Raw genomic sequence first — 14,517 nt, forward strand, 5'->3', positions numbered from 1 at the left:
CGGCATATGTGCCGAACCAATGCTGCCCGACGCGCATACTACTTCGGTCCTTCGGTAGATTTCGACAGCACAGGAAAACATGATCATTTGGCTCTGTTTAAGGATCTGAGATGGTATGTATCGCTCCGGATAGCTCCGTCTACCTCCGTGCTCGTGGTTGGCGAAGTATTTGAAAGTCGCATTCCTCGCAGCATCAGTACAACCACGCATCAACACTTTATGTATAGATACATCTAAGCTGTCACTGTATCTACCCTTAGTTCTCCTGCTCTAGGTCGATATCCGTCAGTTATGGCCTCCAAGGCTACATCATCCGACAACGCGTCTTCCTCACAACCAAAACACCTAACCCGCATCTACCCCTGTCCTCTGTCTCCTCACTTCGTACTATTCAAAATCGTAGGATGCTTCGCCTCCATCTCCTCCTCATCCGAATCCTCAACATCATCAGAGCTATCATGCGCCTCGCTATCCAAGTCGTCATCGCTGTCCGTGTCGCTTTCCTTCTCGTTGTCGCTGTCATCTTCTTTCTCATCATCGCTGGAATCATCAGAAGTATCTTCCTCATCGGTAACTTCATCTGCGTCAACGTGTGTCGAGCTGTTGATACCGATCTGCTTAGAAGTACTGCCACCCTCCTCGTCATCACTACTTTCGTCATAGTACTCCTCAACGGAAGCCAAGACATGTGCATGATGAGTCTGGACGAGCGGTGCCTCCACAGTGGTGGCCGGAATCTGACTTTCTCCCTTACTGGAAAGCGCTGCTGCTCCGTACACTCTGGGCTGTTCGTGTGCTTCGATCCCCCTAGTGCTGCCAACCTGGGCAGGTACCGGGTATACCACAGTCTCTCTCCATACCCCAGTATATTGGACTTGCTTTCCGTACCCTTTACTGCCATCTTCTGCGAGCAAGCGCGCCTGGCGGTCTTGGCAGTGCTTCGATGCCTCTTGACCTTCGAGCTTCTCGAGCGTCAGTGCAGCTTTATCGGTCCATTTGCTGACGGTACGGAGGGCGACGATGCCAATCTTGATGTTGCGCTTGTCTTTGATGTTGATACTGCTAGCTGGCTTCGTTGATGTTGAAGCTTCAGGGGTCTTGGAAATGGAATTCTTGCTTGAGTGCTGTAGAACGGCGGTAAGTTTAGGGCGGAGCTGGAGTTTCTGTGATGAAAGATGCATCTTGATCGAGTTTGTGCTACGAGAATTTGGATGAAGATGATAGGTTGTAAGTTGCAAGCGCCAGGCTTAGAATGTAGAATGGTAATGATTATTGTTAGTGTAGTCGAGGCTGTCTCTTATGATGTGTCTTGACGATGTGCGATAATTGCTAGCTATATGTACCTTGCTGCGTGACAGGTCTGGAACACCTACTGAGCATTCATATTGTTGTCATTGAAGCTGCCATGCAGTGATACTTGATTGCCTTCAATATCTGGTTGGGAATGTAAGAGCCGCACATTCACTGTTTGGCAACCACCTGTCGATTCTTGAACAATTGACGGCACACAGTACCACCCACTTTTTCGAGCTTGATTACCAAACGCGCGGCATACTACATATGGTAGCAGTTCAGAATAGCCAAATTGGCTTATGACTTCGTCTCGCCAGCATACGAACGACTATTAGTGCTTTCTTTCGACTCGGGTTTGACGCGAGCTGAATATTGTGAGTGATTGAACAGTCTGGTTTTCACATTACAACGATTCAGACAGTTCAATTCAAAGATATATCTCATTTGTACTATAACATCAACCCATAGACAAGCGACAGTTGCGCAAGCCTGCGCAACCGACCTAAACCCTTGCAAAATACGCTTGTGAAAAGTCAACCACTTGCACCAGGCAAGTAAACCAAACCAGCACTGAATCCATCGATAACCGAAATAAAATTCTGGCCGCACTCGCCATGACTGGCTCAACAACCAACACGTCGTATCTTCAAAACCTCACTTCTTGGTAGTATGACCATGCTGCAGATGAGCAGGTTTCCCTGTAGCCTTCTCTATCTTGTTCTTCTCCGCTGCTAGCCTTTGCTTCTCTTGATTTCGTAGCCTTTCCTCGTCTCTTTTTTTTTTCATCCTTCGTAAGTTTTTGGTAGTCCGGGTTCATCAGTCCTGTTTCAATTTGCCGTCGAGTACCGGCTGGCAAAGCTTTGTTTCTGTTCTGCCTGATCCATTCGTGACTCATGAGTCTATAAGGCATTTTTGATGATAAACTCGTATTGGGTATGATGCGCTAGTGATACGTGAAGACTGGAGTGTGTGGCCACGGAAGATCGGGGTAGAATAGTGTTGTTAGATTTCAAGTTGATGAGTTGGACTTGTTGAAGAAACCTGAACCTGTGTTTCTTTGGAATCGTGTGCAGTGTGGTATTGTTGGTGGATGATGATGCGCGCTGTCTAAATATAAAGTACTAGATTCGAGGTATATATAGTCGGCAGATTTGCAGCTTTGGTGATGTGTTGAATTGATCGCCGTGATTCTGTGCGTCTGTGATTGACATCTGTCATTCCAAGGATGGCCCAGCTGGTTCGACAGCACGAACTGCAGTCTTCTGCCCACGACCACTTCAAGACCGGAATCCGCGCACCTCTGCTGGGCGCTATTGCCACCGAGCGCGATCGTGAATCGAGTACCTATCACATTAACACGCAGCAGCACCATTCTCGATCACCTCTCCCAGCTTCCCCATTGAACTCCATATCCGGGTACACTACTAGTATCTGCTCCCTGTACTCTTCTACCTCTCTTGAAGGGTCTTTACCCAGGCTGTCCGTTGACATTGACTTCTGGTACACTGAAGAGCTGTCTGCCGTCAAACGGCTACCTCTAACTTTTGCGCGCTCTCTCGCATCGCCGCGCTGTCGACGTTGCATCTCAAGATCTTCGTATGAGCCCCAAGGAGGCGGTCTGGGACCGTTTTGAATGTCGGTCGACGAATGAAAAGAAGGCGCGGCGTTTGTGAAGTTGCCGACTGAGTGCGGGTAATTGCCGCGGAGTGGCGAGATCAATGGCGGTGAAGCTGAGCTGAAAGATGGTAGCTGTCCAAACTGGTATTTTAGATTTGCATCTTTGGGTTGAGTTCGCCGCAGTGCTCGCATGTCATCGTCAATGTCTTCCCAGTGGCCGCGAGGTTCGTATGGGTCAGTAGCCGTGGGCTCTTGTGTATTGCTGCCCGAGACACGATGCTCTCGCGCACTAATGCTCGACTCAAAGAGGGCGTCGTATGAGGTTCCATCTGCCACGTGTGATGAGGACGCGCTCTGCGCTGCAGTTCTTTGACTCGAATGATCTGGGCTGATGTATATCGGTAAATCTGGCAACGGCCGACGTGGAACGAGGTAGCAGTTCCCCTTGGACAGCGGTCCCGCCTGAGTATCGAGGGTATTGAGCTCGTTTGCTCCTTCAAAGTATTCTGGATGAGCCGGCTCGTCCGAACTTCGGTAAACTTCTGCGCTCCGCGCGCCGATTTCTTGTTGTTCGCCTATCACTGAAGCCGTCCCGAGCGGTAGTGGTGGTAGCGGACGCGAATACGTAGCCAAAATATCATCGCATTGCTCAATTGGCTTGTGTGAGCCGGTCCGACCAGATTCGTTGTTGGAAGGAGTCGATTGTTGCATCCGTGGATGTGATGATGGCAGGTCGCACACCGTCACCTCAGATGGAGCTAACAAGTGGCTTCCGCGTGGAGTGACAGCCCGTGTAATGTGATTTGGTGTATTTCCCGATCTTGTACGCTCCGGCAACGGCTTTCGATTGGGAGGGAATGTTTGTCTTTTGCTATACTGTCCCGTTCTGCGTAATGTTGCTGGTTCGACATACTGCGCAGCACTGCCTGCCGCTGTCTGGGTGAAATTGTTGTTTTGATCGCAGTCTTCAGTCTCAACAGGCTCTATGTCGATGGATACCTGCAATATAGGTGTCGTTGATGTTCGAAGGGGTTTTGGAATAAGCCTGTCCGGGCTCGACGGTCGTGAAGAGGCTTCGGTGACGCAGTAAGCTTGATAAGGCCGCCTGGGGAGTGTGTCATGTAGTAAAAGCAGCGCCTCGCCAGGCCGTTCTTCAGGTGTTCCAGGGGGTGTAAAATGGGTGTGATCCATGGGTTTGGCGTTTTCTAGAGATTGAGGGATTGCGCGAGATCAAGTTAGGGGGGGTTGAAGAGGGGAGGTGGTAAATTCATTGAGAAAGTGATACTGTACGCCCAACATACATTGCTTGAATGTTTGTCTCTGTCGTTTTTCTAGACGTTCCACCGACAAAGGTCGCGAGTCCGCCTGTTGACCGTAACGTCATCACCCCGAGCACGTACCTCGTGACTGAGGCAGCAACAGCAAACGGTCGTGACCGAGAGCCATATCGTCCGTGCACAAACCCTTAGATTCCGAGCGCAGAGGAACAGTCGTGCGCACCTTTCCTCAGGCCTTGCTCGAAAAGCCAAGTGAAGCCACCTCTGTATCCACTCTCTCTAATTCGCTTCAGGACCCACAATTCGAACATGCCAATCTTGTCGCCTTTTGTTTCTCCGCACCCAAAGAAGGCGAGAGCGTCTTGATATCCGACTTGCCAACCATGTTCGTACTTTTCGTGCTCATAGTGACCGTTGGGATCCACTCCACTCCAGTAAGACACGTGCTGTTGGACAGCCTCATGCATCCGCCCGTCTTTTTCGTGTCTGGCTTTCTCGACCACCCCCCGCCTATCATCAGCGGATATTGTTGTATACTGAGGTGGCACAATGCTCCCGTCTTCCGTTTTAGCTTTGAAGCCCCACTCACCACCAGGCATCCAGTCCATCTTCCAGGTCCAGAAGAAACTGCCGCCGGCTCGCTGCTGGTACCGCCTACTCTGCGCTTGACCAAACTGTTGCACGAGCTCTTCCTTGGGGACCCCGCCGCCCTTGGCCCAAGAGTCTTCGGTCATAACGCAGGAGTACTCTCCAACAATGACTTGTACTGCACCACGGTCATGGACAGAACCTTCTTTACCGTCGAGCTGCCCAAGCTTGGTGCTGGCCTCTTCGGTAATTTGTTGTGGTGTCTTTGCTTTATCTTCGTCTGTGAAAGCCCAATAATAGTGCGTATCGATCACTACTGGGCACTGCGGGTGCGAGTATATGGAGTTCTTTTGCAAGGTCCAGTCGACTGCCTTTTCCAGGTGCCAACCGTCGGAGATGATAATAGGAATCCCGGGATCGATAGCAGAGACAGCAGCTATACATTCGTCGTACCACTCATACATGCGTTCTGATTCCCACTCAGCCTCGTTGACGAGCTGGAGACCGGCAATCTCGGCTCCAGCCTTTGTGTCTTCAGCAATAAATTGGCAGCAGTGAACGCCCAGCGCGCGGTTGGTATGGCTGGTCCAGAGTTCAGCACGCCCACTGTTGGTACCGGAGTGTTCCTGCGCGTTTCCACCTCCTGGCAATGCATGTAGATCGATGAGAACTCCAATAGAGCGTGCACGCAGGCGTTGGATCAGGGTGCGGATACTGTTCCATGCTTCAGTGTATATTCCTGCGTACGGCTCGAAAGGTGTGCCCTGGGTGAAAACAGCTCCGGGGAGGTCGTAGTAACCGATGGGAAGGCGGACGGTAGTGCATTTGGCTACATTAGCAAGCCATCCGATGGCGTTATCGGTTACGATGTTGGCCCAATGCTCTTCGAACTTTTGTTTCGTTTCAGCCATGCCAATCTTGTCGACCCAGGCCTGTACTGCTGCAAGCTCGCTTGATCCCTCAGAGCCGTCAGGAAATCGAGAGCCCTGAAGCCATCGTTCAATGACGTAGACCGAGCCGAGGTTAGTGCCGTGATGATAGCGGTAGCGAAGTATATCTAGGGTTGTCGGGTCGCTGATTCCATGTTGTTGCCCTTGCTGATGAGCTGGAGGAAAGTGGTGTTGATGTTGTGCCTCAGCGGTTCCATCGAATCTTGAGTTGCAAGGCTCGTCGCGTTGAGTGAAGCCTTTGAGTTCGGCTTTGGCTTTTTGAAGGAAGCCCTTCATCGTGGATATGCTGATCGGGTTAGTACACTAGAGAGTGGATGCCTCAGTTGGGTAACGAACAGATTGTTGATAGATGCTCAGGTCGAGTTTCAAGGTGCATGTGAGTCTCTGGACTTGAACAGGTTCTGTTGTAGGGGTTTTGAGGTTTGAAAGCCGAGTGTATAAAGGGTTGGCTGTGCTGGTGAGTAGGTGTGGCTGAGCCATCATGGTGGAGCAATGGAGCCGCGTAGCCGTGCATTTGCTTCTATTTTGATGACGTAAGACAAGGAATGGAGACCCGTAGGCAAGTGCGGCCGGCATGCACGTAGGTTCGTGCACAGAAACTGTGGCTGCATCTTATCGTGCTATCTTATCTGTGCAAGTGCCTCGGAACTTTGACGAACGCGTGGGTTCTCTAGCTTGAGACGCGCCGTACTACAGTCGGGGTGATCTACTCACTGCAAAGCGACATGACCATGGCTAAGAAGATGTGGATTAATCACCATCCACGTGTCCTAGTCGTAGCTTACTCGTGAAGGTGGCTCTGCTGGCAGCAACAGAAACGGGGAAAGTGCAGAGAGGATGTCCTTCACGCCACGCGTTCTTCGAGAGCCCCAACAGGTGTTGTTCGACGCGTATTTCAATGCAAATGTGTAACGATAGTAGATAAAGGGTTGAGGAACAGAATTGGAACACCTCCCAGTCATGCCAACTTTGTGCTGTGCTAGTTCAGGCGCCATCCCGCCTTCTCGCCAAGCTGGACCCTGACATGCCACCCAATCGCGCCGCCTAGCGCCTCTGCTGCGACTTCCCCAACCGCGACGCGACTGCTCCCACACCATCACCCTCCTTCCAATTCTGTTTTGATTTGTCTTTCCCAACGTTGAACACGACACAGACTATTTTGTGGCTACTCTTCCGTCCCACATCACAAGAGCGCATCCACGCGCGTCATTCGTCCCGTCTCAACGCGTCGCAATATCCCTCAAGTCGCAAAGACAACATGAGCGCCACAACACCGCAGCGGCCAAACATGGCCACTCAGTATACCCCCTCCAAGACACCCTCGCGACGCGTGCTTGGGGATCTCACTCCAAAGGCCATAAATACGCCCTCCACCCCTCATGGACCGTCTGAAGTCGCTCGAGCCCAGAGCCCGCTGAAGCAGGTTACTACGCACACCCCGACCAACCCTGTCGGCAAGGAAAACCTCATGACTCCCCAGACCAACTCAAACAGCAAGAAGAGGGGCATAGAAGACGTCGACGGCGCTGAGGCCGTTGAGAGTGTGAAGATGCTTGCCCACGCCCGCAACGAGAGTCACCCTACCGCCGGCGTGCGCCTAACCACTGATGCGGTGCAGAAGCATACGGTAGGCCACACGCGATACTGACGCGTCTTTACACCACTGACATATCGAAGGAGAATAACCCTATTGGCCTCGCAGATCCTGGATCTCCCACCGAGCGCGCTACACCAACACCCTCGCCCGAACCAGAGCCAATACAAGCCTCCCAGAAGAGCAATCAGTCCTTCTCCGACCTTCTCAACTACGAGCTGTGTGCCAGCCAGAAGAGCGAACATGGAGAACGTGTAGCTATGCCAGCGGCTCCCCCCGCACCAGCACCCGTGGAAGGAAAGAGGAAATCGCGTGCCGAACAGTTGCGCACGCGTCTCAAGTTTGGATTGTATAAGCTCAAGACAAACCAAGTCACCAAACGCGACGCGGATATCATTGGACCCTACGAAGCTCGCGCCTCTTACTCGTCGGACGCGCTCAACGCGTCAAGATCAACAGCCATGACAACTTCACGCGAATCTCTAGGCGATCCCCGCGTACCCAATATCACCGTATCTTCTCCGCGACGCGATCAAGGACCAGTCTTCGTGAGGGCCAACCTAGATCCCTTCCACCCGATCTCCAAACTCGGTCCCGCACCCGTTCAATTCGCCATACCCCAAGGCAACATGCCCGCATCATCGCGCATGGTGCCCGGCTATGCATTCACGTCTTCACCACCCGGGCCTCAACTGCCCCACTCAGTAGCCCCCGATCAACTCTCGTCGCCTGTGCGACCCAGGAATTACTACCCTCCGCACTCTGACTCAAGAACACGAATGGGGGAGCACGATGCAGAGCGCATCAACGTGCAGGAAGAGAACCCGCACTACAGGCTTCAGAGAATGAAGCAACAACACTACAGTCTGGCTAGCAGTGTCGGCGGTGTTAAGAGCGACGCCGCAGAAGGCCTGCTACAACTCATGCAAGATACACGGTAGATAACCCATGTAGAAGCATGGACACATTATTACTCGTTGCATCCGTGGTTTCTTAAGATCACCATACTATGGCCTAATCGATTCTTACGAACTGATGACTTGCTCGAAGAGAATGTCTCACTGTGATGTTCTTGACGTGACGCTCCCTGAGATGAGTGCTAACAAGTTAGGAGCATGGCCAGATTCTTGGTGAGAGTTGCTTTGAAAAGTTGAATTGGGTGACTACAAAGTGCGAACGTTGTCTTCGCTTTCGGCAACCGAGTCGTCAGATCGTGACTCCATGGATCCATCAACCGGCTGCTCTTCCACCACATCCTCAACAGCTGCAGCGTTCTCTTTCGCCTCAACATCGTCCTTCACATCAGGATATTCCCCAACGCGCTCGACAAGATCGTTCGGCGGCTCAATGCTCTGCTCATCCACAGCCTGAGCTCGATCGCCCGATAAACCCATTCTTTTCGCCTTCCGTCCGCTGTTCATATCGCGTGGGCGGACTACGCGAGACGGAGGAAGTGTCTGCTTACTCGCATCAGTGATCAAGTCTGCCATCTTGAAACACCTCTCCACGAAGGCTTTCATCGCACTTTCGTCGCGCAACTCTGTATCGCCATGGCCACTGTAATGCGCAGTGAGCGCGCCGCCCTTGGCACCGAGCTTGCCAGACTGCACAGTGTTGTACGAAACACCTACACCGAATAGGTTTCCAATCACCGGTTGCCGGAACTGGATACCAGAGAAGTGATACGTGACGGTACGCATGCCCGTTTCTTCACTCGGGAATCCGGGTATAGTCCACTTGGGGATCTGGATGCGGAGAGGTGGCGCAGTGAGGCGGCCACCGCTCTCAATGTTGTCTGTTACGGCATCAACCCATGCCTGTACATTCTCGTCATTGTGGTCCCTGTTGTTGAAGCTGAGGTTTGCTCGGCGTTGAAATCGTACATCTACGGCCTTGTCTGGGAGCAGAACATCGTGGATACGATGATCGAAGCTCAGTGCGAGTTTGCGGAAAGTGGCTTTGGCACCACTGCGACCAGTACGCATTTGGATCCTGAGTTTGGGAAATATTTGTCCTGGCTCGTGCTCCAGGTCGGGTCTAAATTCGTAGTGCAAAGATGGTGCTTGCAAGCGCGAAACGACAGAATAGTTGGGCGACGTGAAGACACTATTCAGTCCTGGGAATGTTGACAGAAAAGGTGCCTTGGATGGATCAGAAAGAGCAGCTTCCACTACTCGGCTGGGGTCCACATCTTCGAGAGGGAATAGAGCCTGGCCAAATTCGGCGGAGACCTCGTATGTTGGGTTCGGTATCCAATTGCTCAACTCGTGTTTAGGCAATGGCACAGCAGAAGCGGGTCGCAGAATGGTCCCTAGAGTCCGGTTCACGAGACCGTGGAGTGTTGTTTTGGGGGCTTTTGCGGGTTTCGCAGCCTGAGCTTCGACAGTGTCAGGCTCAGTGAGCCGCATGATAGGCATTGACAGACGTCCCAGCTCTCGTTTGCGATACTTGTATTTGAAAGAATCGTGTTCGGTAGGAACCGGCGACAAGAACGCTGCACTCTCGGCACTTCCTAGTTTCTGAGTGTCGAAGGTACGCTCAGCTGCATCCTTGAAAGGCAAAAACCTGACCAGTGTCCTTTTTGCCTCTTCTATGGAGCTCACGTCGAAGCCTCTGATTTCCAACTAAAAGAATTAGCTCGGTTTTGAACGATTTACAGAGATCGTGCGTACCATAGATTTGCCGACTGCCTCAATACTCGTGCGAGTCAGAGCCGAGACGACATCAAAGTCTTTCTGTGTATAAAACAAAGTTACCAGATTGGACTTTGAATCCAACGCAACAGGACCATTTGCTAGCTGGCGTAAATAGTTGTTCAGGTTCATCCGCTTCAATTCAGTGTGTTGGAAGGCTTCCTCGATATCATTGGCAGCGTACTCTGCTGTCGTCTTATCGGATGTGATGCGGAGGGCGTTATCCGGTTTGTACATGTCGAGCCTCACTCGTCGGGTCCGTCGAATCCTGTCAAAAAGGGTGTCTTTGTCTGCAGGCATGTTAGCGAGATCCACGATTAAGGATGCTATAGTACGTACCACCAGCCTTAAGCAGCATCACCTGCCACGGTTGCAGAGAAAGCTCTAGCTCTCCGGGGGATTCGATTTCTTCCAAGAGTACGAGATTCCAAACATCCCTCATTATGCGATCAACAAGCAGCTGCTTGCTGACGTTCTTGCGGTAGCCCATGATCTTGACAATACGATCAACGCCAGGCAGGCGTTGAGTTATCGGCGTAGTACCTGGCTGCCATTCTGATCGCTCCACAGGTTGCTTCTGGTCTCCTAGTTGGTCCTTCCGTTTGATGCTGTCGATCACTCCCTGATTGACCTTCTCTTGCCGTATATTCTTTGCGACCGAGTAGAAGATTATCAATTGCTGTTGCGTGAAGCCTTTCATGAGGGTCTTTCTCAGCTTGACAAAGGTAGTCTGCTTGACGTGATGCGGGTCATTGGGGTCGCCATCGTTGTTCGGTCGCAAGGTCTCGATCTGCTTGTATATTTCTTCCGGCGCGAGCGCTTTCCCTTCTTCTTCGATTGAGGCAAGAATGTCTGGGACCTCGAGAGGTTCGGAGATTTCGATTACTTCGGCATCTTCGGAGGCTTCGGTGGTTGTGGTGGCTTCTCTTTGTGCTGGTTCCCCGACTTCCCTCAGGACCAAGATATCGGCATCGTCGCCCAATCGCTTGACGCCCAGATCTTGCGAAGTTTCTCGTAGGATCTTTTCTCCCTTCCTCTTCCTCAAGCGATTGATCGGCGTCACTTGTTTTGTGATCTTCAGAGGCGGTGGTTGCTCGTCTTCAGCATCACCGCGGCGGCGTGCAGACGCAGAAAACCTGGCTCGGGATGGTGGGCGAGGAAAAGCGGGCAGTCGCCGTCGGGCAATTTGCGCTTCACATCGGAGGCATACAAATGCACTCGAGGTCCGGGGCGCAAGCATGAAGGAGGACGAAGCGGGGGAAAAGTGCAATGAGGATGGCAGCGACGGGCTCGGAAAGTGCGATGCGTGCTCCAACTTTCGTGACCGCCCTAATTCTGCCATCGCGCTTTCACGTGTGAGGCGCGTCATAGTGCGACGCCCGCGAGCATTACTTCAGAGTTCAATATTAAATGTAGGAATTTGCATTAAGTGGCACCTTTTGAACTTCAAGTTGGACGACGCCAGCTGCAGAGATCTTCGCGCAGGTCAAACTCATCTACCTCATGGTGTGGACGATGTCGCTTGCGCGCTGCCTCTGCCTTCATCTGCGATGCCTGCTGCTCCAAACTTCCCCGGCCCCGCACATTAGGCGAGTGATTCGACTTCATATCTCCAGGGCGCAGCGTCTCATGCGACTTACGATGAGCGCTGCTGCCGCCGCGCATGTGGCCGTGCTCGCTCTCGCTCACAGAGCTGCTGCTATCGCCTGCTGCGAATCGCAAGGGCTGAGCTCGTGGCTGCTGGGAGTATGGTTTCTCGCGGTCGCCCCATCCATCTCCGCCAGCGAATATGTCTTCGATGCATTCGTCGGCCTTGAGCTCGCCGGGTTGTGCGGACCAGTATGCAGCGAGGGTGCGTCTGTACATGTCTTGGAGCTCGCCGGCTTCGCGGGATTTGCTCGTCAGGGAGGGCGCAGCTGTGGGCGTTAGCACGAGCTCAGTGTGTAGTTCAGAGTGTCGTACCTCCGTGGTCCTCGAGCTCGGCCTGCTCTCCCGCCATGATACCAGCGATGCCACTGAAGACCTGCGCCGTCTTCAAGGCCGGCGCAACAAAGTTCTTGTCGCCTTCCGTCTGCTTCATGTATATTCCGACCTTGAGCGTGCTGTTGATCTTGCTGTCTTGCATGAGGTACCTCCTCGTGACGCCTGGTTCTTCGCCCGCGATAGTGGCCATCTCGCTCTGCTCCACGTACTCGGCCAGGTTGAGCTTGACAGTTCCTAACGTGATGCGCTCGCCTCTTCCTGAGCCTCGGCCGTACTCTTGCACAACCTCCAACTCGACATAACACTCCTGCAGCATGCCATTCTTGTCGACGGTGAGACGGACAGGGAGGGTGATGTCGTAGTTGTAGGCGACTTTATGGTCTTTGACTTGGCAGCTATCTGTGCGACCGCGGTGCTCGGCGGCCGTCGAATGAGAGAGGTGCCATTTTATGAATGAGGTGCCAGAAACGAGTGGTACGTTGTTGAGGTCGATTATCTGCTGTCGTCAGAGTCTGGTCGTATGCCTGAGTATGGATAGCTCACTCGTAGGTGTAGATCAAATTTTGGCTGCGCAAGTGTCAGCCCGTGTAACTTTGAGGTACTGGCCCAGTCTTACTCGTCGGTTCTTGGGTACTGTGATTGTGAGTGTCTGAGTCGCGAATGCGACGGTGCGGCGCACGGCCATTGCTCACCAAACGCTTGCATGTTGAGAAGAGAAGAGGAGGAACAAGGCGATACGGGGAGGTGAAGGAGTCTGGGTCTCACTCGCGCTGAGCGTGTGACAGGGTTCTTTGTGACTGAGTAGCAGGAGCGATGCTCTGCGACTGCGAAGGTAACAATGGACCCTGACGTGCCTGGCTCCCCGGATGCTCCGAGCCCCAACTGCGCCCTCGCTCCTTCACCCACCACCTCGCTTCACTGCCATGGCTGCAGACACCGCCGCAGATGCCATCGCAGACTGCGTGCTCCGGGCCTTTGCTCAGCTACCTGAAAAGAGGAAGCCGAGACCCCGCCACGATGGCGCAAGGGAATGGGTACCCCTCGCCGGAATCGTCTTATCTAAAGGTAATCGCTCACTTGCTTCCGGAAGGAGCTATGCTTGCTTATGCTCATGACCTAGTCAAGGTGGCGCTCTATCATGCGTATCGTTAGGGTGAGCCATTTCCATCAGCCGACCTCCGAGGACTGTCTCTTCAACGGGTATCGTGTAGTCCAGTGATTTACCGGGTGTGACACCACACATACACTTCAGACAGCAGGGGCAAACCGCCCCACTGAGGAAGTGGAGCTCCTGAATTGTTCTGAACTTAGCATACTCGAACATACTACGATACGACCTGTGAACAAGTCATGGCACCAGCTGAACCCCTCTTAGAACTGGCATGAAATGTCTCCCCTCCAACAAGTTACCCCTCGCACGCGGCAACATCCTCCACGACTGGCACGCCGAAGTCATAGCGCTCCGAGCCTTTAATCGTTATCTTATAGACGAATGCATTCTCATCTCGACGCCGCCTTATCCAGCATCCGACTTCCTTCGGCGGCTGTCGCCTGATGAACATCCCGAAAGTCTACGCCAGCCATTTACTATCCGAGAAGATGTGTCCATCCACATGTACTGCTCCGAAGCTCCCTGTGGAGATGCCAGTATGGAGCTCACGATGGCTGCGCAGGAAGATGCAACGCCGTGGACTAGTGCACCACCAACTCTATCTACCGCATCTGACGCAGTTGACCAAGTAGAGACTTTGGCTCTTCGAGGTCGATCGAACTTCTCTCTTTTAGGCATTGTCCGCGCAAAGCCTTCGCGACCTGATGCCCCGCTTACGCTGAGCAAATCTTGCACCGACAAATTGGCAGTCAAACAAGCTACCTCCTTGTTGTCATCTACATCATCTCTACTAATCAGTCCTCGGAATGCTTACTTGGAGACTTTGGTTCTGCCAGACTCCCAATACGTACCACAAGCATGCGAGCGGGCCTTTTCCTCCTCAGGTCGACTCAAGAGTCTCGACCCAAAGCATACCACGAAGTGGAAAGGCGGCTATCGTTTCCAACCGTTCAGTATCCTTCCAACAACCCGCGAGTTCACGTGGTCGCGCCGCGCATTATCTGCTACCGAAAAAGCCGTGCCGAGTAATCTCTCCGCTGTGTGGACGCCAGGCTGGCAGGAGACTTTGATCGGCGGTGTGCTGCAGGGCCGGAAGCAACTAGACCCCCGGGGAGCAAGTAGGATATGTCGGAAAGGATTATGGATGGAAGCTCTTCGTTTAGCAGGATTACTTGGCGGAGCGGTGATGGCTACTGACGCGCTTCGCAAGAAAACGTATGGGGATCTGAAAAAGTCGGAAGGGCTGGAAGAGAGGGTCAAAGTCAAAGATGACATACGCGAAGCACTGAAAGGATGGGTAAGAAATACTGGTGATGACCAATTCTCCCCAGAAGCCCCGTGATCGATTTCACACAAGTGTATATAGATATCGAATACACTTCAAATATCTCTGATACCATCTTTGCTCTCG

The 14,517-nt window shown here is 52.7% G+C and overlaps 4 protein-coding genes across 4 annotated transcripts; 1 reads left to right on the forward strand and 3 right to left on the reverse strand.

The window, feature by feature from the left end:
- Positions 1-377: 377 nt before the first annotated feature.
- Positions 378-1,181, reverse strand: J4E84_004617 (uncharacterized protein; the record flags this gene model as incomplete). Its single annotated transcript, XM_049387220.1, has 1 exon — positions 378-1,181. One exon carries the CDS (start codon positions 1,179-1,181, stop codon positions 378-380), a length of 804 nt encoding a protein of 267 aa, XP_049244993.1.
- A 3,194-nt stretch (positions 1,182-4,375) lies between these two features.
- Positions 4,376-6,001, reverse strand: J4E84_004618 (uncharacterized protein; the record flags this gene model as incomplete). The annotated part of the gene is made up of 1 exon (XM_049387221.1): positions 4,376-6,001. The coding sequence occupies one exon, from the start codon at positions 5,999-6,001 to the stop codon at positions 4,376-4,378; it is 1,626 nt and encodes a 541-aa protein (XP_049244994.1).
- Positions 6,002-7,013: 1,012 nt separating this feature from the next.
- J4E84_004619 (uncharacterized protein) lies at positions 7,014-8,260 on the forward strand (the record flags this gene model as incomplete). The annotated part of the gene is made up of 2 exons (XM_049387222.1): positions 7,014-7,352; positions 7,403-8,260. The coding sequence occupies 2 exons, from the start codon at positions 7,014-7,016 to the stop codon at positions 8,258-8,260; spliced, it is 1,197 nt and encodes a 398-aa protein (XP_049244995.1).
- Positions 8,261-8,482: 222 nt separating this feature from the next.
- On the reverse strand, positions 8,483-12,680 carry J4E84_004620 (uncharacterized protein; the record flags this gene model as incomplete). The annotated part of the gene is made up of 7 exons (XM_049387223.1): positions 8,483-9,943; positions 9,992-10,302; positions 10,352-11,110; positions 11,527-11,928; positions 11,975-12,491; positions 12,539-12,562; positions 12,612-12,680. 7 exons carry the CDS (start codon positions 12,678-12,680, stop codon positions 8,483-8,485), a joined length of 3,543 nt encoding a protein of 1,180 aa, XP_049244996.1.
- Between the last annotated feature and the right edge of the window lie 1,837 nt (positions 12,681-14,517).

The sequence above is a fragment of the Alternaria hordeiaustralica genome (assembly GCF_023758085.1).
Source record: "Alternaria hordeiaustralica strain BMP 2776 chromosome Unknown scaffold_7, whole genome shotgun sequence".
NCBI lineage: Eukaryota > Fungi > Ascomycota > Dothideomycetes > Pleosporales > Pleosporaceae > Alternaria > Alternaria hordeiaustralica.